A 27276-nucleotide genomic window follows, 5' to 3' on the forward strand; every position below is an offset into this window, starting at 1 on the left:
CAAAAATAAGTGCGGGTGCTCCGCACCAGAAACATCTAGCATAAATTAAGCACTGTCATAGGGGCATATTTAAGAGCCCCTAATGCCATTCTAACGCCACATTAGTGTAATTTTTTTACACTAATGTGGCGTTAGAAGGCCAAAAACACTGCGCCATATTTACAAAGAGGCGCAATGCATGCATTGCACCACTTCGTAACCCTTTGCGCTACATTATGCCTACGCCAGGCATAATGTATGCATAGGGGGCATCCCCCGTTAGGGAGGCCAAAAATATGACTCAAAGAAATCAGACAGATTTCTTTGCGTCATTTTTTTCCGGCACTTTTAACACCTGCTCAGAGCAGGCATTAAAAGGAGGATTACAATGGGCCTCTGGGTGCTTTGCAAGATTAGCATCAAAATTTGACGCTAATCGTGCAAAGTGTCAGACTAGCGTAAAAAATTCTGATGCTAGTCCCCTAACTACTGCCATGGTGCACCATATTTTAAATATGATGCACACATTGTGACATTAGGGGGGCGCTAAGGGGTGCAAGAAAAGTGGCATTGCACTGTGTGCAGCGCCACTTTTCTTAAATATACACCATCGTTCAGTTTTTTGCAGCAGGCGTATTAACCCTCTATGCTACTTTAAGTTGAGGCAAAGATGGCACTAGGCAAAACTCCCATCTCTCTCCCTAGTAGGAACATTAGTCAAAAAAGGTATCTTGACATTTTAATTGTTTCTTGAAGGCTAAACGCTCAAGGAACTTTTAAGCAGGTGCTTTTAAATCGCAAGTTTCGGAAGTTATTGCTAAACACAGCGCCCCCCTGAGGTCAGCTCCCGGTGCGGTCGCACCGCCCAAAAGCCGGCCCTTGACACAGCTCTTACTTTCTCCACATCGCAGCAGATAAAATAACGCATACACGGAAGTTTCTAAAATGCAACTAAGAGTATATATAATAATACAGCTGTACGTACAGCGCACAGACACAACCGTAAATAATGGATGGATTGAAGTTCCTTCAGTGAATACACCCCAAAATACTACTTTCTAAGCAAAAGAGTACTTCTACAGTCAGAGGTTTCAGTGTACGGCTGGAAGCAGGAGGCACTAGCAAGTAACCATAAGAAATGTATGTTGACGTAAAGAATAATGAATGCACGCACAGCCTGCAGTAGAAGGGACGATAAAATAACAGAGGAGTCCAAAAAGGCTTGTGACAGGCGCCAGGGAGGAATACTGCTGATAGAGAATCCACGGTGTGAAAGCCAGGTGGTCTGTGTTATGGACAGATGGGGAGCTGGGTCATATTGAACCCTGCAATAATGGTCTACATTGCTGCTGCTGTTGTGCTATATGATCTCACGATGAGCACCACCCCCATGACATATGATCGTCATTGGTAAGGGGCGATCACGCGTTAGGCATCCAACCGGAAAAAAAGGGGAAGTGTTCTCTTGTTGAAGAAGTGACCCGCTTGTCTGCTGATGTTGTTCCATTTTGAATGAGGAAACTGAAGCGTTGGTGAGTGACAGACCAAAAATCAAAGTGGGTTAGTGTGGTAAAGTGGAGGACGGGAGGTTAGGGGTTGTTTACTCAGCCTTTGTGAATGATAAAATCGTAGGAATAATACATACAATAAATATAAGGCAGTGAGAAAACTACATCTTAAAACTGCATAATTCAGATGCCACAACGTGCAGTGTTTTGTTAAGGAGGGGTGTCTCACTGCACTAATTTTAAGAGGGAGAAGGTTCGCGTGACCTCCGGTTTTCACATACTCTAGGAAAGGGTTTGTATTGTCCTCTGGAGCTAAGGGACTCGAGGTATACTAATACTTTTTTGAGACTGGATTTTTTTGTTACAAAGACATTCAGATTTAAGGGACACTTGACTGTTCTTACATTTGGAAGACCGAATTATCCATTTTTACTGAAATGTCTTTAGAGGGGACTGGGGGTGAGAGGATACACGTGCACCTACAGCTCAAAGTAGTAGGTAGGCTTCACTGATTTCTCTAGAGATGGTCATCCTGCTGAACTAATCTCCCTGCAGATGGAGATCCAGCAGTATTGACCATTATAGTAAGTGGGATCCGGTCCACTGACATCTGTAGGCGGAGGGATGAGGTATTATTAACCCCTAGCGACCAAGATCAGGCAGAATAGAAAGCTTGGAAAAGGATTCCGCTGAACTGGCATCAAGTGGAGGTGGCTATGGGTTGTACTCGTACCTCGGGGGGGGGGGGGGGGGGGAGGAACTAACAGTACTCCTTGCTGTACCGAGGGAGTGGGCTGCTTGTAGTGACATCTGTGAGGAGATAAAATCTGATTGTGCTGTTGTCTTTGGGGAAAGGGATGGAGTTGTACTTGAGCCTTTAGGGATTAAGATCTCTCAGTACTGACACCTCAAGGGAATGACGAGGCTGTACTCGATACTTGAATCTCAGGAGAAGAAGGGCTGACTGCTTCTCTAGGGATGGGTCTGGGTATAATGCCTTCTAAAAGTGGAGATATTAGGCTGCATTGGATTCTCATGGAACTTTGATCTGGCTTTAATGACATTGCTTTATTTCCTCCCCAGTATGGCGTTATCTAGGAACACAGAGCAATATCTGATCGGAGACTGGTGCACTTGTCTATAATGACACTCCCTTTGAGGAAGAGAAGGCGTCCTCCACCTGCGGTGGCAGATAGCAGTCAGGGAGCTGTCCGGTTCCCTGAGGTTGGGATCTTCCTGGTAGAAAAACGAATGGGGAGTAGCCGGCGGGCCTTCTTGAGCAAACTAGCCAGGTCAAAAGGATTCCGTGTAGAAGCGGTTTACAGGTAAGCGCACCTGGCATTTTGTTTAATCTACTTTGTTGATTTAATTTCTAGCCATTTTCTCACTCCCTGCCCTCATTCTGAAACCACAGTACCAACATTTTTCTGATGTTTTGTTATCAGCATTTGTATGGTGCATATTTACCATTTCTGTACACCTTCTGGGGTGACAGGTTGTCAATTGCCCATCCTCCGAAGTATTTTCTAGACAGACATCAGTTGCATAATTTTGATGCAGTGAGGGTATGTTTAACCCCACTTGTTTTGGGTAATTAGTAGATGTACGTTAGTTGAGTGAGAGATATGCTGTTGAGGTGCTAATGTTTTGCCAACTACATGGTTTTGATTCAGTGTTACTCACATGAGGGTTCATGAGGTCTGTGCAACATTTGTTGGAGTAGAACAAATTATAGGTATATCTATACAAGAATAAATATTATGCTTTTTTGGTTGACAGCAGAAGGTATTGCTGAAGTGATATACCCCGGGTGTCCCACACAAGACAAAACACAAAGGAGGACCAGGCCTCCCTTGGCAGAACTGGACACAGTAGGTGCCACTGATGACCGATACCCTTGTTTCAGCAGGCTCATTATTGGATATTGGACTGTAGGGGAAATACTGCTATCTTGGCGTCCCTCAAGCATAACATTTTCTCACAGCTGGAGAACATGAATTGTGCGTTTTGTAACAAAAAATTAGAAGTTAAGTTAGAGGGATGGAGTGTTAGTGTTCACTTGACTAAAGAACTACGTCAGGAGTAATTAAACCCAATTATCTGAGCTTACTTTAGCACTTGCACCCTATTACCCGTTCATTGTTTAGTTAGCATTTTTTTAATTTCATTTTTATTCAAAGCTTTTTAAATGTTGCATGTTACTGAGACAGGACGGGTAACTAATGAGAGGAGACAACCAACTATCTTTGTCTACATCCTCCCCCCACATGCACCTACTCCTGGTGGTATTTCAATATATATGTTGGTACTTGTGGACAATAAAAGTTGATGCGTGGGATTCTTACAGTCTCACAGCAAGGGGCTGTTGCTCGGGGTGCAATCCATCCCATCCTACTTTTGCTCAATGTGCACATCCAGTTGGGAAACCACCATATGCAAGTTAGAGTTGGTCATGCTTAAAAAAAAAAAAACCTGGACTCCCAAACTGTCAGGTATCATCCCCTGAGAAGGAGAGTACTGGCAACCCTGTCTAGTTTCAGTCTTGTTGAGCCTTACCCTTGAGGTGCATCTTGAAGCCTAGTGCATGCAACTAAGGCCCAGGCCTGTATATATTCAGTACATTTAGGATATCACATTAAAGAAACAACTGTTTATGGATGGAATGCTTAAAAGAACTCAGTTATGGGCAGTTGCTCGTGACACGTTACAATCAATAATTTACTTGCTCTCTGCCTCTCCACCTAGGGAGCAACTGTATGCTGAACAGTCTAGGAACTGCTTTAGTAGGAATAGTCCATCCTCCACTGCCAGACCATGCCCTCTGAACGGGAAGACAACAAACCCCAGACTGGGAATCATTAGTGAGAAGCCAAATTATCAGTGGTATATTTTTACATCTTCCAGTTGGCATGAACGTTTTGACACTTTTAATTATAGTTTGGTTATCACACTTTCTTAAATCTCACCATGATGTTGCAGAGGAAGTGAGACTTCTAGGGAAAGTTAAGGAGGAAGGCTTCTGAGGAGCTTGTAGAAGCTGCTTGAAGGTGAGACCTATCTGGCTGTACATGTCATGGTAGTTAGTTTTTGCAGGGTAGGTGAGAACTGGAGGCAATGGTCTTAGTAAATGAAAGTAAAGAGGTGGTACAGGGTGTTAGGTGAGAAAAGGAGTTAGGAAAAAAAACTCTTTACGGGTAGCTGGAGCCAGATGCTAACAGGGAGTAGAGAATTTGAGAGCCATGTGGAGGAGATGGGATATGCACTGGAAAGTCGAGATCAGTGGAGAGCATGATGACTAGTGAAATTAAGGTCTTGTGTTGCTGCCTCTAAGCTCAGAATGGAATAAAATAGAGTGATAGATTGATGCGCCTGTGTTCCTACATCCATCATTAGGATTAGTTCTGTATCTTTGGTGAGAATTCTCTCAAACTATCGGACTTTGCATTTTGCTTGTGGGAAATAGCATTTGTTTGTCTATGTGATTCTGTATCAGTTATTTTTTCCCACCAGTGACACTGTTACTCACGTGGTCTCCGAGCAGAACACCAGAGATGAGGTTTGTGAGTGGCTGCAGGCTCAACCTGGACCAGGCAGGCTGGACACACCTGCACTTCTGGATGTGTCCTGGTTCACAGAGAGCATGGCTTCTGGTTCTCCGGTTCTGATTGAACCACGACATTGCTTGGTGGTGAGTTCAGAGAAAGACAGCTACACCTACCTGTACGCTTACTTGTGGGCAGCGTCTGATATAGGAATGTTAGCTTGAGGTGTAATGTAGGGTGATTTGTATTTGTAATGACTGCAGAGGCACTATAGCCTTTATATGGCGAAAACAATACAAAGACCAAACCCTCCCATATAAGAGCCCTCATGAATTCTGCAAAGAATAGACTGAATCGCCTGTTTGAGGTTATTTCATAGTCTACTCACCCTGCTATCACTTCGGCTCTTAAGCCAGTGGCCCATTGCAATGACTTTGTGGATTTCTTTGATTAAAAAAAAGTTAGAGGCATCCATATTACTCTTGAAATGGTTGAGTCGCTACCATGCCAAGCAATACAATCATGGTATTCTTTATCACCAATCTCCTAGCAGGACCTGCTACAAACTATCTCTAAAATAAAACCTTCAAACCATCATCTGGATGCTACTCCAGGATCTGTCAGCAAATCTCTTGCGACACACACATACTCCCCATATGGGCTACCTTGGTCAGTTCTTCTCTCAATCAGGGCCTCTTCCCTGAATGAACAAAAATGTGTCACATCATTCCGCTCTTAAAAAAAACAAAACAAAAAAAACCTCTTGATCCAGAGAACCTGAACAACTACCACTGAGTCTCTACACTTCCATTTTTAGGCAAAGTCATTGAAAGCTGTGGAACATCCCAACTAGCCTCACACTTCCAAACAAACAACCTCCTAGACACTCTCCAGCCAGATTTCCGCCAGGGTCACAGAACAGAAACTGCGATCCTCCAATTAGCCGATGACTCCCTTAGAATCCTCGACTCGGGCATCTCCTGCCTCCTGGTCCTCCTGGATTTATCTGCTGCATTTTACACTGTCAACCATCATGAAGTCCTTTGTATTCTTGAACTATGCATGGGATGTGGAGGTGCAGGCCTCAACTGGTTTTCCTCTTACTTACTAACCATTCCCAAATTGTGAAAATGGGCAACTCCTTCTCGAGACCAGTCAGCATTCCCCAAGGTAACCTAAGGTTCGATCCTCTCCTCAACCCTCTTCATGCTCCACCTAGAACCACTATGTGTGATTCCCAGAAACTCTGGGATTCTCTTCCATCTCTATATCGACCATACCCAAATCTCATCCCCAGAGGACGTTGTCCTGCTTTCAAATACACTTTTAAAGATTCAAAACTGGATGTCGAACCTCCATTTAAAGCTCAAACCAATTAAAACAGAATTTGTTTTGATCTCAACTCTGAAAGCAAAGACGCCATTATGAGAATGGATAGCCAACTTTCCAGCCTTTGTAGGCTGCCCGCCATTGTCATGAGTGCCAGATCACTCGGCATCACAGTGAACAATTGTCTTAATCTTCACAGCCACATAGCAGCCATGGCCAACTTCGCACACCACCTACTTAGGCAGCTTTGGGGCATCAGACGAATGATTCCGGAACAAGACCTCAAAACATTGGTGCAGTCTCTTGTTCTCTCTAGACTAGACTTGGTTATGGAATTGCCCTTCTCTCAGACATTCCCAAAGTTCACTTAGGCCCACTGAGAGCAAACCTACGTGCTGCAGCTCGCTTAGTCTTTGGTCTCAAGAAATTTGACTACATTTCCTCTTCCCTGCTAACCCTCCAATGTCTCCCCACTGATGCGCAGGCCCAATTCAAAATCGCTTGTATCACCCACAGAGTGCTCCACTCCTCCTCACCCCGCTTTCTCAACGAGAAACTGAATATCTATGGAGCAAGTAGGAGTTCAAGAAATGCCCAAACCCTGCTCCTGTACCCCCACCCCCACCTTCAGGCGAGAACAATACATGAATCCGTCCTTCACTGCTAGCACCACTAGAATATGGAGTTCTCTGCCTCCCTCACTTCGTCTAACCACCTGCTTAGCAACCTTCAAAAAGGTCCTCAAACTCCTCCTATTTGACAGACATCTTGGGTAATTCAACCCCGACCTGACTTATTTACTTTCTTCTGTGTGCCCTGATCTGCTTTTGTTTAACTGTTCATGTCCTCTGCCCTAAGATTGTAACTGTCTCTTGTGGTAACTCCTGTATACATACTCTGATGTTAATGTCCGAGTTCAACTACTATTAATGTAACCCGCTGTACCCTGTATTCTGTATGCTGTGAAGCACTCCGATGCCTTTGGGCCATGTCTATGCTATGTAAAATAGCAAAAATAAATTAACTCGTCCGGATGATAAGAGAAGTTTGCAGCAGCTCTGGCTGTGGGGAGCCGTAAGGAATGCTATAGTAGCCCTTGTTGTGACGTGCTGCGGTTGAGCTTGTGAACTATATGAAATGGTGTTGGGGCACTGGATTTGTGGGTGGTGTAAGGAATGAGATAGATGTGCTATCTGTGCCAGAGCTGTTGATTATGTCGTGGGCATGCTGGCTGTCGGGGAGGAAGCCCCAAGGTATTGTGCAGGAAATATGATAATTTTCTGAAAAGAGTACAGGGTGAGTGGGCCTGCTGCAAAGTTGTTCCTTCTTAAAACAGCAGATTTTCCAAGTGACAGGCTTCCTCTTTTAATCCAGAGTAGCCAGTGTCCGGAATCTGATGCTTCTGAGGTAGAAGGTCCAACCGTGCCAGTATATGCCTGCCAGAGACGGACAGCACTTCCCAATTGGAACCAAATCCTCACGGTAATAGGAACGCCAAAGGGTCTCTCCCCCTTTCAGCTTTGATCCTCCCATTCACTCAATGCTGCCTCTACCTACACATGTCTGTTTTCGCCCCTTGTCATTTCTGCCTTTTGTCAGCTGTGTCTTTGTTTACCTCTCTGCTTACTGTCTCACACACTTTCCCTCCTGGTTTCTTTCACCATCTCTGAGCAAAAAAGGGCAACTCAAAGTTGAAGAGGAATAACATGAAACAACGGTTCACCCTAAGGATAACATGTACAACATATGCCAACTAGAGAATATTCTGTGAGAAAAAAATCAGTTGCACATATTGATGGAAACCTGGAGCACATCATTATGTTTCATACCTGTATTGAGTACATTAGATATTAAAACGTGGTGTGGCGAAGAACAACGAATTGACGTAGTCCTTAGTGCAAAAAAAGTGCAACTCAGAAATTGTGCAAAAATAAACTCATTTGGATAAATGATTAACCCCAAAACAAATGCACAGCCGGCTAGATGTTTTCAGGCTTCAGATGGAACATTAGTAATGCTTTATGAAATCAAAGAAACAGTGCACATATACCATGTTTTTAAACGTAATGTTTTGACCCAGGAGCACTAATCATAGGGTCATCGTCAGGACAGAACTGTAGTTTTAACATCAGTGAGCTTTATTTTATGTAGACGAAGTGAATCCTGCAGTTAAAAAGTAAAAATGATTTTCTGAAAAATGTCATCAATATATTGTTATTAGCAGGTCCTAAACATTTGAAAGTCATGCGCGCATGTATGCTTCCAAAAAGTTGAGCCAGAGAAGGAAAAACGAGCGGCATACAACCATCAGTGTCCGCACTCCATTTAAAAAATGAAAATCCAAATCATTTTTTAACGGCAAGATTAGATCTGCCTGCATGCCTGTACCAACCAGGTAAACCCTACGTAAATGTTTTCCTGAACCCTCCCGTAAACAGACCAAACCAAAACATTACCCTAACCGCACAATTTCGTCCAATGTCTTTGCAATTACTTTGTGCATTTCCAACAGATAACATTTGTTAACCTAAAAATGATAAATAAGCTCCACCTAAATAAAACGGAGTAGGGTCCCATGCTAATGTACTTTTGCTTAAATATACCAAAATCCTACAATGTACAGAAACCTTAATGTCTATATTTACATTATTACAGGCTTTTTTAGTCTTGGCAGGCTTCCTCCTATCCCCGCCAACCAAACATACCAGTAGACTAACTCAGTCACAATATGTGTGATACCCTCATATGAGCTTTTCGCCTTTAACAAGTCAGCCTTTGCTTTCATTAGCAAGATACATGAATTCTGATTTAAAACATGTTCATCCAGTGGTACTATTAAAATTCTGGTAACCCTGACCAGGGAACAACTATGCTGTTGTAGGAAGAAGCTAGCCACGTCTCATTTCTTCCCTTGACACACTATTTAACTGATATACATTTGTGATCTGATCCCACACAACAAACGAGAATCTTTTTTTTTTGCCGTTTTATATAGCCCAATCTCAACGTGAAGTTATTGGAACACTTTACATGAGCACCAGTTACATTGCACAAGCACATATTCTGTTAGTTATTTTTCTCTTTAGGCAAGGGGAGATTACATGATTTGCCCAGACTCTCTCAATGGTGAGCCAACGCCAAGACTCAAACCTGGTTCCTCTGGAGTCTACCTGTTTAGCAGCCTACTCGATGAAAGAATGGCCCATGAACCATACAGTGGTTCTGGCACCTAACGGTCCCTGCATGCAGCCTTCAATAATATTATATAAAGAAGAAAAAGAAGTCAGAAAGCAACATTACTATGGCCCTCATTACAACCCTGGCGGTCGGTGTTAAAGCGGCGGTAAGACCGCCAACAGGCCAGCGGTAAAAACTTAGCAATTACGACCGTGGCCGAAACCGCCAACAAAGACAGCCACTTTAACACTCCGACCGCCACGGCGGTACAGATAAACAGCACAGCGGTCACCGCCAACAGACAGGTGGAGGAAAAAGTACCACCCACAGTATCACAACCTACCAATCCGCCACCTTTTCTGGGGCGGATTCACCGCAGATAAAAACACGGCGGAAACAGGATTCCGAAGGGAAAATGCTCACCTCTACACACCCCACGAGGAACTAGGACACCATGGAGCCGGAACTCCAAATTCTCCCTGCGATAGTCTTCCTGCTCCTCTACCAGGAGCACGAATGCCAGCGGCGAAGACAACGGTGAGTACTGCACCTACGACACAGGGGAGGGGGGAGGGAAAAAACAGGGACACACACACACGCAACACTCCAACCCCGACCCTCACCCACTACAACACACACACTAATACATATTAATACATGATAGTCACACCCCCCAACCCCCCTGGAAGAATGCAAAGACAAAAGGAAATGAGTGTAACCATTGTAATATATTAAAAGCAAGTATGCAAAAAAATAAAAATAAAAAAATAAAAAAAAATATATATATATATATATATATATATATATATATATATATATATATATATATATATATATATATATATATATACCATTAACAAAATATACACCAAGCATAGTAGTCCAGATAGTGCTCCAATTAAGTCCGTGGAACACTGGGCCCACACGAGATCCCCGACCATGACAGAGAGAACACTGCAGGGTCATCAGAGAGCAAGAAAACAGGCACCTCAGGGGGAGGGAAAGGGGGGGCACCTCAGCCGGTTGAGTGCACAACGCCAAATCCACGAGAGGGCCACATGCCCGCTGTTCAATCCTGGGGAGTGAAAGCCACAGTCTCTCAAGTCTCTACAGTGGGTGGGTTGCCCACTGTTCAATCCTGGGGAGTGCAAAGCCACAGTCTCTCAAGTCTCTACAGTGGGTGGGTTGCCCACTGTTCAATCCTGGGGAGTGTAAAGCCACAGTCTCTCAAGTGGATAACCGTCTCCACTGGTTCTGGAGGGGGCATTGTGCCCAGAGTGCTTCATCCTGCCAAGGACTGAGGTAGTGGATGGATCTCTCCACTGGTTCTGGAGGGGGCATTGTGCCCAGAGTGCTTCATCCTGCTAAGGATAGAGGTAGTGGATGGATCTCTCCACTGGTTCTGGAGGGGGCATTGTGCCCAGAGTGCTTTATCCTGCCCGTGACAGACTCAGTAGCGTCAGTGCCCTTGGTGCTCATGGGCCAGCGGTGCTTGAGACGGCAGTGCCCTGCTCAGCGGTGCTTGAGACGGCGGTGCCCTGCTCAGCGGTGCTTGAGACGGCGGTGCCCTGTTCAGCGGTGCTTGGAGCGGCGGGCTCCTTTGCAGTGACTCAGCTGCTGGCGGTCCTTCATGGCCCAGCGGGGCTTGTGCTGGCGGTCCTCTCTAGCCCAGCGGGGCTTGTGCTGGCGGTCCTCTCTAGCCCAGCGGGGCTTGTGCTGGCGGTCCTCTCTAGCCCAGCGGGGCTTGTGCTGGCGGTCCTCTCTAGCCCAGCGGGGCTTGTGCTGGCGGTCCTCTCTAGCCCAGCGGGGCTTGTGCTGGCAGTCCTCTCTAGCCCAGCGGGGCTTGTGCTGGCAGTCCTCTCTGTCCCAGCGGGGATGACGGCTGTGGCCTCTTGGGCAGCGGGGATGACGGCTGTGGCCTCTTGGGCAGCGGGGATGACGGCTGTGGCCTCTTGGGCAGCGGGGATGACGGCTGTGGCCTCTTGGGCAGCGGGGATGACGGCTGTGGTCTCTTGGGCAGCGGGGATGACGGCTGTGGCCTCCTGGTCAGCGGGGATGATGGCGGTGTCCTCCGCTGTGCTGCTCTTCCCAGACTTTCCTGGTTTCTTGTGGCCCTTCCCCCACCTTGGAAGGTGTCGCAGCTGACTCCACACTCCCAACGTGACCCCTGGGAGCGGCTTTGGTGGCTGGAGTCTTCCCCCTCTCCCGCCAGGCACTGACCAACTTCTCATGCTTCACAGGTGGGGGACTGTCTGTGCTGTGGCTCTGTGCCACACTGGCTGCCCTGGTGGGCGGTGCACTCCAGATTCCGGTGACTACAGGCAACACTGGTCCCGGAGATGTTGTGGTTGAGGTGCTAGTTCGGGACCTAGGAGACGGATGGGGTGGGGGAGGTCTGGGAAAGAGGTCAAGGTTGGACAGGAAAAGTTTTTTGGAGACACTGGGACGGGTAGCTGGAGGGGGTTTGGGAGCGGAGGAAGAGGTTGTGGTTGTAGGAGGTGTTCGTTTGCTGACTTTGGGTGAAGGTGCATGCACTGGAGGCTGTCGTGAGGTGGATGGCTGTTGGGTGGGTGTGTGCCTGCGTTTGTGTATCTTGGGAGGAGGCGTCACAGAGACACTGGGAGAGGACACAGGGGACGTATGAATGGTAGTGGGGGTGGTGACTGCACGTGAGCGGGGTGTGGTGGTGGGTGTGCTGGTGATGGCAGTAGTGGCTGTAGAGGTAGTGCATGCAGGTGTGAGTGTAGATGAGACTGGGAGGGAGGAGGGAGACAAGGAGGAGGGGGACACAGTGGAGGCAGTGGATGTTGGTGTGTCTGCATGTGTCTGATGCTTGCGTGAGTGCCTGTGGGATGTGTGGTGGTTATGTTTGCCTGAGCTTCCCTTGTGTGTTGACGTGTGTGGATACTGGTCTAGAGGTATGCTTGGGATAGGCTGGGGTACAGGGGATTGGGTCTGGGTGGAGGAAGTTGGAGGGGGGAGGCTAGACACAGGAACAATAGCTGCCATCAGTGCTGTGGCCAGAGTCTGAAAAGCTCGCTGAAGGGCCGCCTGACCAGAATGAATGCCCACCAAGAATGCATTGGTTTGTTGCAACTGCCTTTTTACACCCTGGATGGCATTCAAAATGGTAGACTGCCCAACAGTGAGGGACCCGAGGAGGTCAATGGCCTCCTCACTGAGGGCAGCAGGGGTGACTGGGGCAGGGGCTGAGGTGTCTGGGGTGAAGGTGATGCCCACCCTCCCGGGTGAGCGGGCACGGGGCAAAGGCTGGGGGGCTGCTGGGAGGGCGGTGCTGGAAGGGGGGATGGCGGCTGTACCTGTAGATGGGGGGGGGGGGCACATATGTTGCCGCCACCACAAGGGAGCTCCCATCAGAGGACGAGCCCGTGTCGCTGGTCTCCGCTCCTGTCCCCGCCGTGGAGCTCCCCTCGCCCTCCGTCCCACTGGGAAAGTCCGAGTCCGTAGTGTGGCCCTCCATGGCCATGTGGGATGCAGCCCTCTCGTGCTCCGGTGCCACTGCTCCTCCGCCTGATGATGCTAATGCACACAAGAATAGGGAAACCACAAAAAGGGGGGCGACAACAGAAGAAAGACATGTTGAGTGCATGCATTACCGCTACTGTTGGCGGACACGACAGACACACAAGCCCCCTGCACTACGCCGCGCTCTTGGCCTCCACTGTTCAATTCCTGGGAAATGGCCTGCTAGGCTATGGACGACATCTGCACACATGGATGACAGGGGCATGACTAGGTGTACTTGGCACTCTACAGAGGTGCGGTGGGGTGCCACACGGCCTGCCTTAGGGAGGGACCTTGCCTAAGAAACTCGCCCTGGCCTAGGGAAACCCACAGCCCACCTCCCCCACCCAGAGCCCTCAACTGCGCGCAAAATCAGCAGGATGAGAGCTGTGATGCCCTCAAGCGCCCATCCAACTCCGGGTACGCCACCGCCAAGATCCTGAACATCAGGGGAGTCATGGTGCGATGGTCACCCCCCCCACATTGGGAGGCCATCCCCAGCTGAGCCTCCGCCGTCTTCTTGCTCCAGCGGCAAATGTCCTCCCATCTTTTCCGGCAGTGGGTGCTCCGTCTCTGGTAGACCCCCAGGGTCCGGACGTCCTTGGCGATGGCACGCCAAATATCTTTCTTCTGGTGGGCGCTGACCTACATGATTTGTACAGGGGGAAGAGAAACGTATTACCAACTGCACCGTCACAGTCATTGGCCCCCATCCCTACCCTTGGCATGTGGCACATGCACTCACCGTCGTTTCATGCACACCGCACTCTTTCCCCCCCCCCCTTCCTTCTTACATCCACCCCTCTCCACACAGGCATAGCCCATACAGCATGTTCCCAGTGTACTTACTTGTTTGCCTGGAGGACCGTAGAGTAGCTTGTACTGGGGGAGGACCCCATTCACGAGTCCGATGTGAAGGCAGGGGCCCTTTCCCCAGACACTCGAGCCATTGTCTCTTCCAGACCGAGGTCACAGCAGCACTTGCAGTGTAGGTCCTCTCCTGTCGAAGATCAGGTATCGAGTGATTGCACAGATAGAAAATGGCGGTCACGTCCGCAGGCGGTACGTACCGTCACCGCCGGCGTACATCGTCATTGGCTCCTGGGACCCATAGGGTCCAATGTTAACCAATGCAGCATTGCGCCGCGGTCTTCGACCACCTACCGCGACGGTGTACAACGCCAGCGCAGTTACCTCACATCCCATTGTCCCACTTTAGAGGTCAGGCAGCTGCCATTTCAGGGGCCCACATGGCTTCATTTTTAACTGCGTCACACATACCTAGGCCTAGACTCAACACACATACAGGCCACTTTTTGGATTATGATTCGTGTTGTGTGTAAGCTGTGGGTACGTACCTCTGAGTTGTTTGACTCTGTGCTCTCTGTTGTCCTTCATAGGCACCGTCCGCGTGGACATGTGAGGAGATGGCGGCATCCTCCAGTGAACCCACCGTTGGTGGACCTGTCGACAATGGAGGAAAGACATGTGATCATCACATACAGGCTTGACCGTGCCACAATCAAGGAACTGTGTACCCAGTTGGAGCCAGACCTGATGTCGGCTATCCTCCATCCCACAGGAATCCCCCCTCAAGCGCAGGTGCTGTCAGTGCTCCACTTCCTTGCAAGTGGGTCATTTCAAACAACAGTGGCAATAGCATCAGGGATGTCCTAGCCTATGTTTTCCAACGTGTTGTCCAGAGTGTTGTCTGCCCTGCTGAAACACATGCGGAGCTACATCGTTTTCCCTCCGGTGGAGGATTTGCCTACAGTGAAAGGTGATTTCTATGCCCTGGGACATATCCCCAACATCATAGGTGCCATTGATGAGACACGTGGCTTTGGTCCACCCCCCCAGGAGTGATCAGGTGTAAAGAAACCGAAAGAGTTATCATTAGATGAATGTACAGATGGTATGTTTGGCCCGAGGCACTGTGTGTGGCTATTAGGTGAGCACCTGGAAGCAAGACAGTGGGAATGGTTGTCTGGGTCTGGGGATATCCCTACAGGTTAGTGTGTGTCTAACAGTTGTCCCTCGCCATTTGCAGGTGACTCTGGTTACCCCAACCTGTCATGGATACTGATCCCAGTGAGGAATCCCAGGACAAGGGCAGAGGAACGCTAACATGAGGGCCATGGGCGAACTAGGAGGGTGATCGAGCGGACCTTCGGCCTCCTGAAGGCCAGGTTCAGGTGCCTCCATATGACAGGTGGATCCCTATTCTACTCACCAAAGAAGGTGTGCCAGATCGTGGCCTGCTGTATGCTTCACAACTTGGCTTTGCGACGACAGGTGCCTTTTCTGCAGGAGGATGGTCCAGATGGCGGTGTTGTTGCAGCCGTGGAGCCTGTGGACAGTGAAGACGAGGAAGCAGAAGAAGAAGACATGGACAACAGGGACTCAGTGATCCAGCAATATTTCCAGTGAAACACAGGTAAGAATACAAACCTGCCTACTACATGTACTTAAACACTACTACCTCTCTACTGTCTGTCGTTTTCACCCAGTGTATGGTCATTGAGTTGTCACTTTCCCTTACAATTTCACAGATGTGGGTCCCGATGTGTGACATCTGCTTTGATTCCTCATGGACTACAGCTGTGTGACATAGGTATGTTGACATTACAAATGAAAGAGCTTTTTGCCACAGTAATTGCTAATACACTATTCCGAAATCACAGACTGACTCCAGATTGTTTTGTGCTTTAAGGGTGTTTATTTAAGTGCTCAATATTGGAGGGGGTAGCAAAATGGTGAGGGGTGATGGTGGAGGAATGTCCATGGCAGAGTCCAGTCTATTAGTTTCACAGGTGCATTGCCCTAATGGGCATAGGAAGTGGAGCTGGGGCAGTTAAAGGATGGACAGGGTGACAAAGTGGGTCAGTAGGATGACATTCAGGGTGGTCTCATTTCTTGGCGGGGGTCTTGGCATCGTTCTCTGTGTTTGTCCTAGATCTCAAGGACCGTTTGCGAGGTGGTTCTCCCTCTGCAGGGGGTGGGGTGCTGGTGTGGTGGTCCTGTGGTGGTGCCTCCTGTCCACTAGCACCGGCGGAGGTGGTGGGCAGTTCATCATCCATGCTAGTGTCAGGGGCCCCTTGTAGTGCCACAGTGTCCCTCCTGGTGTTGAGTACTTCCTTCAGCACCCCTGCGATGGTGCTCAGGGTGGAATTGATGGCTCTGAGTTCCTCCCTGAAGCCCGAATACTGTTCCTCCTGCAGCCGCTGGGTCTCCTGAAACTTGGCCAGTACCATTGCCATCGTCTCCTGGGAGTGGTGGTAGGCGCCCATGATGTTGGAGAGGGCCTCGTGGAGAGTGGGTTCCCTGGGCCTGTCCGCCCCCTGTCGCACAGCAGCCGTCCCAGTTCCCCTGTGTTCCTGGGCCTCCGTCCCCTGGACCATGTGCCCACGACCACTGCCCCCAGATCCCTGTTGTTGTTGGGGTGGTGGGTTAGCCTGGGTTCCCTGTAGTGGTGGACACACTGCTGATTGACGTGTCCTGGGGACGGAGGTATGGGCCCGCTGGGTGGGCGCTGTGCTGGTGTTTCCAGAGGGGGGGAAGGTCTGTGGTGGCCTGTGACTGGGTAAGGGGAACCGACTGTCCAGAGGTCCCCGATGGTCTGGGCTGGTCATCTAGATCCAGTTGGACAGAGGTGCTGTCATCACTGTGGGCCTCTTCTGTTGGTGGTGTGGACATGTGTGGACCCTCCTGTCTGGTGACATTGGGTAGGGGTCCTGCAGGGGTATAAAAGGATGTCTATGTGTGCCATGGTGTGCAATAGGTGGGTGACCCAGTGCTTGCATTCCTGTGTGGGACCTTGTGCGATGATGGTTTAGGGGGGTGTATGGGTATGTGCAGTGGGCATGCTTTAGTGATGGGTGTCCATGCTTTGTTGTTGCATGCAGGGCTTGGTGTTAGGATGTGTGGTTTGTGATGTTGGGACATTTGTGAGGTGTTAGAGTGATGGGGGTGAGGGTGAGGGTGAGGGTGGGGGTATGTGCTGGCATGCAGGTAGGGTGGGGGATGTAATAGTTAAGATTTGACTTCCCAGAGTCCATTCCTCCACCTACTCCTGCAAGGCCCTCAGGATGCAGAATCGCTGAGACCTGCTCCTCCCATGTTGTTAGTTGTGGGGGAGGAGGTGGGGGTCCGCCGCCAGTCCGCTGTACCGCAAGGTGGTGTCTTGAGACCACGGAACGCACCTTCCACCATAGGTCGTTCCACCTCTTCCTGATGTCCTCCCGATTTCTTGGGTGCTGTCCCACTGCATTGACCCTGTCCACTATTCTTCACATAGCTCCATCTTCCTTGCAGTGGAGGTGTGCTGCACCTGTGCTCCGAATAGCTGTGGCTCTACCCGGACGATTTCCTCCACCATTACCCTGAGCTCCTCCTCCGAGAACCTGGGGTGTCTTTGCTGTGCCATGGGGTGGTGTAGGTGATGTGTGGGGTGATAAGTGTGCGGGGTGATAAGTGTGCTGATATGTAGGGGTGTGTAGTGTGAGGTGCGCAGAAGTTATGTGGGTGATGGTGTTGTGTGCCTGTGGATGCTAGTATTGTTGATGGTGGTGTCTCTCTCTGGCCTTCTCTCAGTAATTGTGGTCGTAGGGGTTTGTGGGTGATGTGGGTGTGTGTTTTATATTGTATTGGGTGTGTGGGAGTGGTGTGTGTATGTGTATCAGGTGTGTGTATTTCGAATTGTCCAATGTGGTTGTGGTTTGTAAGTGTGTGTGTATTTTGAGCTCGGCGGTGTGTACCGTCAATGGAATACCACGGTTGAAAGACCGCCGCGTAGATTCGTGGGTCGTGATAGTGTGGGCGTATTTCTGTTGGCGTGACGGTGGAGGATTTGTTTTCGCCAGTTTATCACTGACCTCTGGTGTGGCGGACTTGTGTGGGTGTCTGAATTTTGGCGGATTCCGTGCTGTGGGTCATAATAGCTGTGGCGGATTTCCGCTGCCGCGGTTGTGTGTTGCCGGTCTTCTGCAGGGCGGTAAGCGGCTTTTACCGCCAATGTTACAATGACTGCCTATGTCCCATCCAGTTTAATATAGCAAGTGCAAGAATTTAGTGCTCAATAACCAAAGTGTTTAATGTTTCCATTCGAGAACCCTAACATTTTAGTCTCCATCGTGGCCCCATTTATGAAAATATGTGTACCAAATTGCTCTGGCTGAAGTCAAAATAGTAAAAAGCAACCAACTTTTTTTAAAACCTCCGTCGAAAATATTTCCAATATCCAGAAGCAGCATTCCCTACACCACCTCTTTTTCCTTCACCCAACCTGCTAAAATCCTCATTCCCAGCTCTTCAGCTGATGGTTCATGTCTCGAGCTATATCCTGTTTAAAGAAACCTATGATAGTTTTCCAGAAGTAATCACTGCTGATAATTGTTTCTCTATCGGGGCCATAATGAAATGCATTGAATCCTCCTGTTTTCTGTCCATATCTTCTAAGAAGTTCCCGCTGCATTGTCCAATCCTGCCAGGCCTGCCTATGGCTGTTCTTGGTAGAAGACGGTAATAAATTCTCCTCTTACTGGAGCACACTCAGCCCCCAGCGCCCACATTTCTGGGTGCATTCTGCTCATCACTGCATCTGCTCCTGCAACCAGCCCAAGATCTTTTTGCCAGTACAAATCAGACAGCTTGCACTATGTTATTGGCCACATCTGACATATGTCTGGATGTTTACATTAGATTGAAATATAAACAGTCTAACATAAAAAACTCAACACCTTTAGTACTCTAAGGTCCTTCGCTTTCTGCCTGTTTATCAGTACATCCCACTGCTTTGTCTTGTTTCAACATGGAACGTTACTCTTGCCCACTGTTAGACCTGACAGCCTTAGGGTGGTTATCCCCTAACTTTTTGCCTGCCTCCCTCAATTTTTTCTGGTTTTAGGACTCTGCGAACTTTACCACTGCTGACCAGTGCTAAAGTGCATGTGCTCCCTCCCCTAAACATGGTAACATTGGTTACTACCCAATTGGCATATTTAATTTACTTGTAAGTCCCTAGTAAAGTGCATTAGAGGGGCCTAGGGCCTGTACATTAAATGCTACTAGTGGGCTTGCAGCACTGATTGTGCCACCCACATAAGTAGCCCCTTAACCATGTCTCAGGCCTGCCTTTGCAAAGGTCTGTGTGTGCAGTTTCACTGCCACTATGACTTGGCATTTAAAACTACTTGCCAAACGTTAATACTCTCCTTTTTCTACGTATGTCACCCCTAAGGTAGACCGTAGGTAACTCATAGGGCAGGGTGCTATGTAAGTAAAAGGCAGGACATGTACCTATGTGTTTTACATGTTCTGGAGTGAAAAACTCACAAATGTGTACTCCACTACTGTGAGGCCTGTTCCTCTCATAGGCTAACATTAGAACTCCGGCCTATATTTTTAAGTGGTAGATTCTGATCTGAAAGGAGTAGCCCTGTCATGTTTAGTATTTCCAGAATGGTAATAGAGAATTCTGCTTACTGGTGAAGTTGGATTTAAATAATACTATTTTAGAAATGCCACTTTTAGAAAGTGGGCATTTTTCTGCACTTACTGCCACCTGTGCCTTACAGCTCTGTCTCCAATCCACGTCTGGTCTGTGTGGGTGACAGCCCCCTTGTGCATTCCAGCCAGACAGCCATAAACACAGGACACTCAGTCTCATCTGCATACTGAATGGGTCTCCCTGGGCAGGAATGGTGGAGGGACTCTCTTACATTTCAAAGGCCAGTGGCCTGCTCTCACACAAAGGACTGATAACCCCCCACAGGGATCCTGGCAGACTGGACTGGACTGGGCTGAAAGGGGAACTTGTGCACTTCAAAACCACTTCAGAGGCATCTTTGGGTATATAAACTGGGTCTCTCACCCCACCAAATCAGACACTTTTGGATCTACACCTGAACTCTGTCAGCGGAACTGCCTGGCTGCCCAAAGGACTCATCTGGACTGCTTTGCTGTGAGGACTGCTGCTTGCTGGCTTCTGACTTTGCTGAAAGGACTCTGCCTTCCCCAGAAGTGCTCTCCAAGGGATTGGATTGAGCTTGCCTCCTGTTCCGAAGTCTCAGGGCCAACAAAGACTTCACCTACGAGTTTCTAGGTAGTTTTTCCAACTTCAGAGACCCCGAGACTGACTTAAGCTACTCCAGTACAGACGCCGCTGCGAAACGCCACCTGCTCCAGCTCCGTGGTCCTTGTGGCACGCACCGACCACGCCCTGCAACGGAAGTCTGACGTCGCTGCCACGCCGCTGACATCCCGCAGTGTGATAGCCACTCTCTGAAGTCAACACATCGCGTCTTGACCGGCTGGATCCATCGACCCCGCTGGGTCACAAGGAACCGACGCCGCACCAGCTTCCCCTGCAACCAGATGGACCCAAAGCCTCGCCTCCCCCTGACTCGCAGTGAGGACCCAATGCCTCACTTCCCCAGGCACCGTAAGGGACTGACGCCGCACTGGCTCCAGTGACTCATTACCTCCACGACTCTGTGTGATGTCTTTGGTTCTTCGTTTTCAAAAGGTAATGTGCCTGGGGGTCCGTGCGACTCCGTGACCGGCGCTGTGGCGTCGGATTATTGGGAATGACTCCGCTGACGACGGCGTGATAGCCCCAGTTGGAGCTATTGTGTTTCTAAGCGCTTTTGTGGGATTTAATCTTTAAAAAATCGTAACTTTGCATGTGTACATCGGATTTTCATTGTTTTTACCTTTTTTTTATTGAGATATATTATCTATTTTCCTAAACCTGTGTGGTGTTTTCACTGTTACTGTATGAGTTATTGCACAAATACTTTACACATTGCCTTCTAAGTTAAGCATGCCTGATCTGTGCCAAGCTACTAGAGGGTGAGCACAGGATATTTTGGGCTGTGTTGTGACTTACCCTGTCAACAATTGTGGTCCCTAATTGGACAAGGATGTATACCTCTGCCAACTAGAGACCCAATTTCTAACACCCACCAATTCCTGGTCCCGCAGTAACAAGGCAACCAACTAAGGAAAATTAAGTGTCCTGGAAGAACCTGAATCTTTCTTAAATTTCTTTAGCAACAACCACTTCGGCCAAAAGTTTTAACATTTCCTACACTTTTTTCTGTGGTATACTTGGCTTCATCATCAGTGTGTCTAGTCCAAACTCACTCATCAAAATCTTAAATTGTGCCAAAGTAATTTTTGAATCAGTCCTCATCCCTGCTTGTCCACAAAAAAGGAAATCATCCATGTAGTAAGTAATTCTATGGAAATATGTAGCTGCTGAAAAGACCTATTGTAGGAAGTATCAAACATTTCAGAAAAACACACAAGAAGTGGTGCAACTCCTTAGTAAAACCTTGTCTGCTAAAAATTGCACCTACATATTGTCATGATAAAGAACAATTGCCACAATGTACCAGCAGTAATCTGAAAGCTGAGGTGCTACACTCGGCTAACTCTGCCACTGGTCCACTTTCCCTAGCTAAAAAATTGCCTCCTCTGCGGAACTATATTGCATTAAGACATCTGCCTGTTAAATGAAATTGTTCCATACCATCAGAGAGTATCTGGTGTTTGCCTAGAAGCTACCACTGAAACACCCTACCCTAAACTGATGAAATGGGGGTAAGATGATTATTGTATATGTAGGAAATTGGGCTCCTTTACAGACAACACCCCCCTACCCCCCAACACACGTTTTTGCCTTTTTAGAATTACTCAATACTGATTTTCCATTCTGACTGTGCACTGAGGCCAGTGCCTTTTCCTTAAAAGAAAAGTATGTAATTGTTTACAATTGGCACAGGACTTTAGCACCCCTGTATGTCCCTAGTAAATGGTATCCCTGGAACCTAGGGCATGGGTAGTAAAGAGGGTCCCTAAGGGATGCATCAGATCTTATGCCACCCTAAGGGACACACCCACAAATTGCACACAGCCTGCAAGCCGAGACTGCATGTCGGGGTGCAGACCCTGAGTGAAAACAGCAGAACACACTCATTGTGTGCCATGATAAAGTCACTGCATGTATTATATGTACGTCACCCCTACAGCAGGCCTTAAAAGCCCCAAGACAGGGTGTATTATATTACATGAGGCATGTCTTCATGAGCAGATATGCCCCTATGATGTGTAGTTCTATTACTAGATATTGCAAGGGACTGGGCAGCCACCTTAGAACATGTACTAGACATTGGTCATCACAAATGAATCAGCTACATGATGGCTGCACGGAAAATAATGGTGTTTGGTATCAAATACCTTGTCTTAATAAATCCATATTGATGCCAGTATTGGATTTATTATGACAGGGACTAAGAGGGCACCTTAGAGGTGAGGAATTCTGTGACAGGATGATGCCCACTCCCCAAAGGAAGTGGTCATCTAGGGGGTGTAGTGACCCCAAGGGTAAGTAGCCCATTAGCTGCAACATGACCCCCTGACACCAGGTAAGCAGATCAAGTCAAGACTTTTACTACTGGGAACAGAGGAAGAAAGAACAAGACTGACCGAAGAGAGCAAGAACTGATGACCTGCACCAAAGATTGGCACAATATCCCGCCAGACTACTTGTGCTTCGATAATCGCTAGACCAACTTCACAAAGAGATGGGCACCCTCCCCAAAACTTTCGGAGGACTGCCCAGCACCTCAAAAACAAGGAGGGTCTTCTCAGAGCAGAGGAGCTGCTTCCCTGAATCTGCAGACACCGTTTGCGTAGTCCAGTACTCTGTCCCGTTAGCCATCGGGCCCCTCAAGGGAACAACGAGCCAGGAGAAGGTTGTTTGGAGTCCAGGGGGTCAACCCTGCCACTTCAGCAAAATCCAGAGACGCTGACCCCTCCCGAGGCTCCCTGCACCTATAACTGGGGTGGTGGACCCCTTGCAACAACTTGGTGGTCCAACTCGGATGCCAGCAGCACCAAAGCATACCTACCATCGACGGACGCCAGGACCCACAAGGCCATTCAAGATAGTGACCCCACTGCCCTGTTTACCCTCTTCACCAGGTCACCAAGACTTAAAGCAAGTTTCCGACCACTGTCACCCGATGCCTTAAAGTACCTCTGCACGCGGGTCCGAGGGAGTCGACAGTGTCCATGGAGTCCTGCTTCCCTGTGGAGTCCACCCTTGGGTTTGGCAAGACTGGCCTCCAAGTCGCCACCTGCAGCCTGGGCTCACTGTGCCACTGGATTCAAGCTAGCCTGGCTGATGAGGGGTGAAACCCCGAAACCGGTCCCAGGATGCTTGTTTCCGGTCCAGGGAGAACCTGGCCTGGCAGTTCGGGCTGGACTGTTCCCATGAGGAACAGGGTCAAGACTGATTTGCATATGGCTGGGTTCAAACTGCGGTGGCATGGTGAGCAAAATAACGGATGGATTAAACCCAGATCTGTGACTGGGGGTGAATGTTTGATTGGTTCTGCATTCCGTCCATCCAGTTACGCTATCCCACAGCGTTTTTGTTTTGCTTTGCTTTTGCCGCCCTAAGTGCGCCGGGTATGCCCAGACGTGGGTCCCGGGCTCACTGTGCCACTGGATTCAAGCTAGCCTGGCTGATGAGGGGTGAAACCCCGAAACCGGTCCCAGGATGCTTGTTTCCGGTCCAGGGAGAACCTGGCCTGGCAGTTCGGGCTGGACTGTTCCCATGAGGAACAGGGTCAAGACTGATTTGCATATGGCTGGGTTCAAACTGGGGTGGCATGGTGAGCAAAATAACGGATGGATTAAACCCAGATCTGTGACTGGGGGTGAATGTTTGATTGGTTCTGCATTCCGTCCATCCAGTTACGCTATCCCACAGCGTTTTTGTTTTGCTTTGCTTTTGCCGCCCTAAGTGCGCCGGGTATGCCCAGACGTGGGTCCCGGGCTCAATGTGCCACTGGATTCAAGCTAGCCTGGCTGATGAGGGGTGAAACCCCGAAACCGATCCCAGGATGCTTGTTTCCGGTCCAGGGAGAACCTGGCCTGGCAGTTCGGGCTGGACTGTTCCCATGAGGAACAGGGTCAAGACTGATTTGCATATGGCTGGGTTCAAACTGGGGTGGCATGGTGAGCAAAATAACGGATGGATTAAACCCAGATCTGTGACTGGGGGTGAATGTTTGATTGGTTCTGCATTCCGTCCATCCAGTTACGCTATCCCACAGCGTTTTTGTTTTGCTTTGCTTTTGCCGCCCTAAGTGCGCCGGGTATGCCCAGACGTGGGTCCCGGGCTCACTGTGCCACTGGATTCAAGCTAGCCTGGCTGATGAGGGGTGAAACCCCGAAACCGGTCCCAGGATGCTTGTTTCCGGTCCAGGGAGAACCTGGCCTGGCAGTTCGGGCTGGACTGTTCCCATGAGGAACAGGGTCAAGACTGATTTGCATATGGCTGGGTTCAAACTGGGGTGGCATGGTGAGCAAAATAACGGATGGATTAAACCCAGATCTGTGACTGGGGGTGAATGTTTGATTGGTTCTGCATTCCGTCCATCCAGTTACGCTATCCCACAGCGTTTTTGTTTTGCTTTGCTTTTGCCGCCCTAAGTGCGCCGGGTATGCCCAGACGTGGGTCCCGGGCTCACTGTGCCACTGGATTCAAGCTTGCCTGGCTGATGAGGGGTGAAACCCCGAAACCGGTCCCAGGATGCTTGTTTCCGGTCCAGGGAGAACCTGGCCTGGCAGTTCGGGCTGGACTGTTCCCATGAGGAACAGGGTCAAGACTGATTTGCATATGGCTGGGTTCAAACTGGGGTGGCATGGTGAGCAAAATAACGGATGGATTAAACCCAGATCTGTGACTGGGGGTGAATGTTTGATTGGTTCTGCATTCCGTCCATCCAGTTACGCTATCCCACAGCGTTTTTGTTTTGCTTTGCTTTTGCCGTCCTAAGTGCGCCGGGTATGCCCAGACGTGGGTCCCGGGCTCAATGTGCCACTGGATTCAAGCTAGCCTGGCTGATGAGGGGTGAAACCCCGAAACCGATCCCAGGATGCTTGTTTCCGGTCCAGGGAGAACCTGGCCTGGCAGTTCGGGCTGGACTGTTCCCATGAGGAACAGGGTCAAGACTGATTTGCATATGGCTGGGTTCAAACTGGGGTGGCATGGTGAGCAAAATAACGGATGGATTAAACCCAGATCTGTGACTGGGGGTGAATGTTTGATTGGTTCTGCATTCCGTCCATCCAGTTACGCTATCCCACAGCGTTTTTGTTTTGCATTGTTTACAATTGGCACAGGACTTTAGCACCCCTGTATGTCCCTAGTAAATGGTATCCCTGGAATCTAGGGCATGGGTAGTAAAGAGGGTCCCTAAGGGATGCATCAGATCTTATGCCACCCTAAGGGACACACCCACAAATTGCACACAGCCTGCAAGCTGAGACTGCATGTCGGGGTGCAGACCCTGAGTGAAAACAGCAGAACACACTCATTGTGTGCCATGATAAAGTCACTGCATGTATTATATGTACGTCACCCCTACAGCAGGCCTTAAAAGCCCCAAGACAGGGTGTATTATATTACATGAGGCATGTCTTCATGAGCAGATATGCCCCTATGATGTGTAGTTCTATTACTAGATATTGCAAGGGACTGGGCAGCCACCTTAGAACATGTACTAGACATTGGTCATCACAAATGAATCAGCTACATGATGGCTGCACGGAAAATAATGGTGTTTGGTATCAAATACCTTGTCTTAATAAATCCATATTGATGCCAGTATTGGATTTATTATGACAGGGACTAAGAGGGCACCTTAGAGGTGAGGAATTCTGTGACAGGATGATGCCCACTCCCCAAAGGAAGTGGTCATCTAGGGGGTGTAGTGACCCCAAGGGTAAGTAGCCCATTAGCTGCAACATGACCCCCTGACACCAGGTAAGCAGATCAAGTCAAGACTTTTACTGCTGGGAACAGAGGAAGAAAGAACAAGACCGACCGAAGAGAGCAAGAACTGATGACCTGCACCAAAGATTGGCACAATATCCCGCCAGACTACTTGTGCTTCGATAATCGCTAGACCAACTTCACAAAGAGATGGGCACCCTCCCCAAAACTTTCGGAGGACTGCCCAGCACCTCAAAAACAAGGAGGGTCTTCTCAGAGCAGAGGAGCTGCTTCCCTGAATCTGCAGACACCGTTTGTGTAGTCCAGTACTCTGTCCCGTTAGCCATCGGGCCCCTCAAGGGAACAACGAGCCAGGAGAAGGTTGTTTGGAGTCCAGGGGGTCAACCCTGCCACTTCAGCAAAATCCAGAGACGCTGACCCCTCCCGAGGCTCCCTGCACCTATAACTGGGGTGGTGGACCCCTTGCAACAACTTGGTGGTCCAACTCGGATGCCAGCAGCACCAAAGCATACCTACCATCGACGGACGCCAGGACCCACAAGGCCATTCAAGATAGTGACCCCACTGCCCTGTTTACCCTCAGGACACCTCCGCATCCGGCTGCCCCAGCCCAAAGAGAAGAGGACCAAAGGAGTCCCTCCCTGTGTCCACGAACATGGTGAGACCTGAGCGCCCTTGTTGGTTCATCCGGCCTGGCCCCCAGTCCATACTTGCAGCCTCTTGTCAACCTGACCGATCTCCATTGAAGTGAACGGCCCCCTCTTCCGCAAGGGCCTCCGGTGACTAAAACCTGACGCCGCAGGACGCCTCTGCATCCGATCGGCCCAAGGAGAAAAGGACCAAAGGTGTCCCTATGTCCCTGAGCATTGTGAGACCTGAGCCCCCTTGTTGGTTCAGCCGGACTGGCCCCCCAGTCCCTGCTTGCAGCCTCTTTTCAATCGGACCAATCTCCATTGAAATGAATCGGACACCTGATGCTGTAACACACCTCTGCACGAGGATGCCCCAGAGTCCCTGAGGTGACCTGTTTTTGTGACCTTGGACCTTGCCCCATACTCACCTTAAATCCTGAAGAACAGTCATGTAAGTCACCTACATGTGCCTAAATGGAATATATGTTTTCCCCCATAGGATAGCATTACTGCTCCAGAAATTGCAAGTGTCAACTTTTGAAACGTAAAAAAATTCATATCTCGAAAAGCACTTGCCTGATTCTGGTGATCTTGGTATCTAAATACATAAAGAATCAATGTTGTTTTATAAATAGGTGCTGGATTTCTTTAATGTGTGTCTCGCTTACTGGCTCTGTGTGCAATAAATGCTTAACACTATCCTCTGATAAGCCTAACTGCTCGCCCACACAACCACAAAGGAAAGCTTTTAGGGTTCTTATTTTAACCCCTTT

The 27276-nt window shown here is 49.0% G+C and overlaps 1 protein-coding gene across 10 annotated transcripts in view; it reads left to right on the top strand.

The window, feature by feature from the left end:
* Positions 1-27276, top strand: part of POLM (DNA polymerase mu) — a 269353-nt gene that overhangs the window by 75787 nt on the left and 166290 nt on the right. For 9 of the 10 annotated variants that reach the window (XM_069214376.1, XM_069214374.1, XM_069214379.1 and 6 more), the window contains 3 exons: positions 2571-2812; positions 4998-5175; positions 7733-7840. In XM_069214376.1, coding sequence (XP_069070477.1) covers positions 2631-2812; positions 4998-5175; positions 7733-7840 — 468 coding nt within the window. In that variant the 5' untranslated portion in view covers positions 2571-2630. The remainder of the gene's footprint in view (positions 1-2570; positions 2813-4997; positions 5176-7732; positions 7841-27276) is intronic. The other variant, XM_069214384.1, reaches the window with a different exon arrangement.

The sequence above is a fragment of the Pleurodeles waltl genome, chromosome 11 (genome assembly GCF_031143425.1).
Source record: "Pleurodeles waltl isolate 20211129_DDA chromosome 11, aPleWal1.hap1.20221129, whole genome shotgun sequence".
Lineage (NCBI taxonomy): Eukaryota > Metazoa > Chordata > Amphibia > Caudata > Salamandridae > Pleurodeles > Pleurodeles waltl.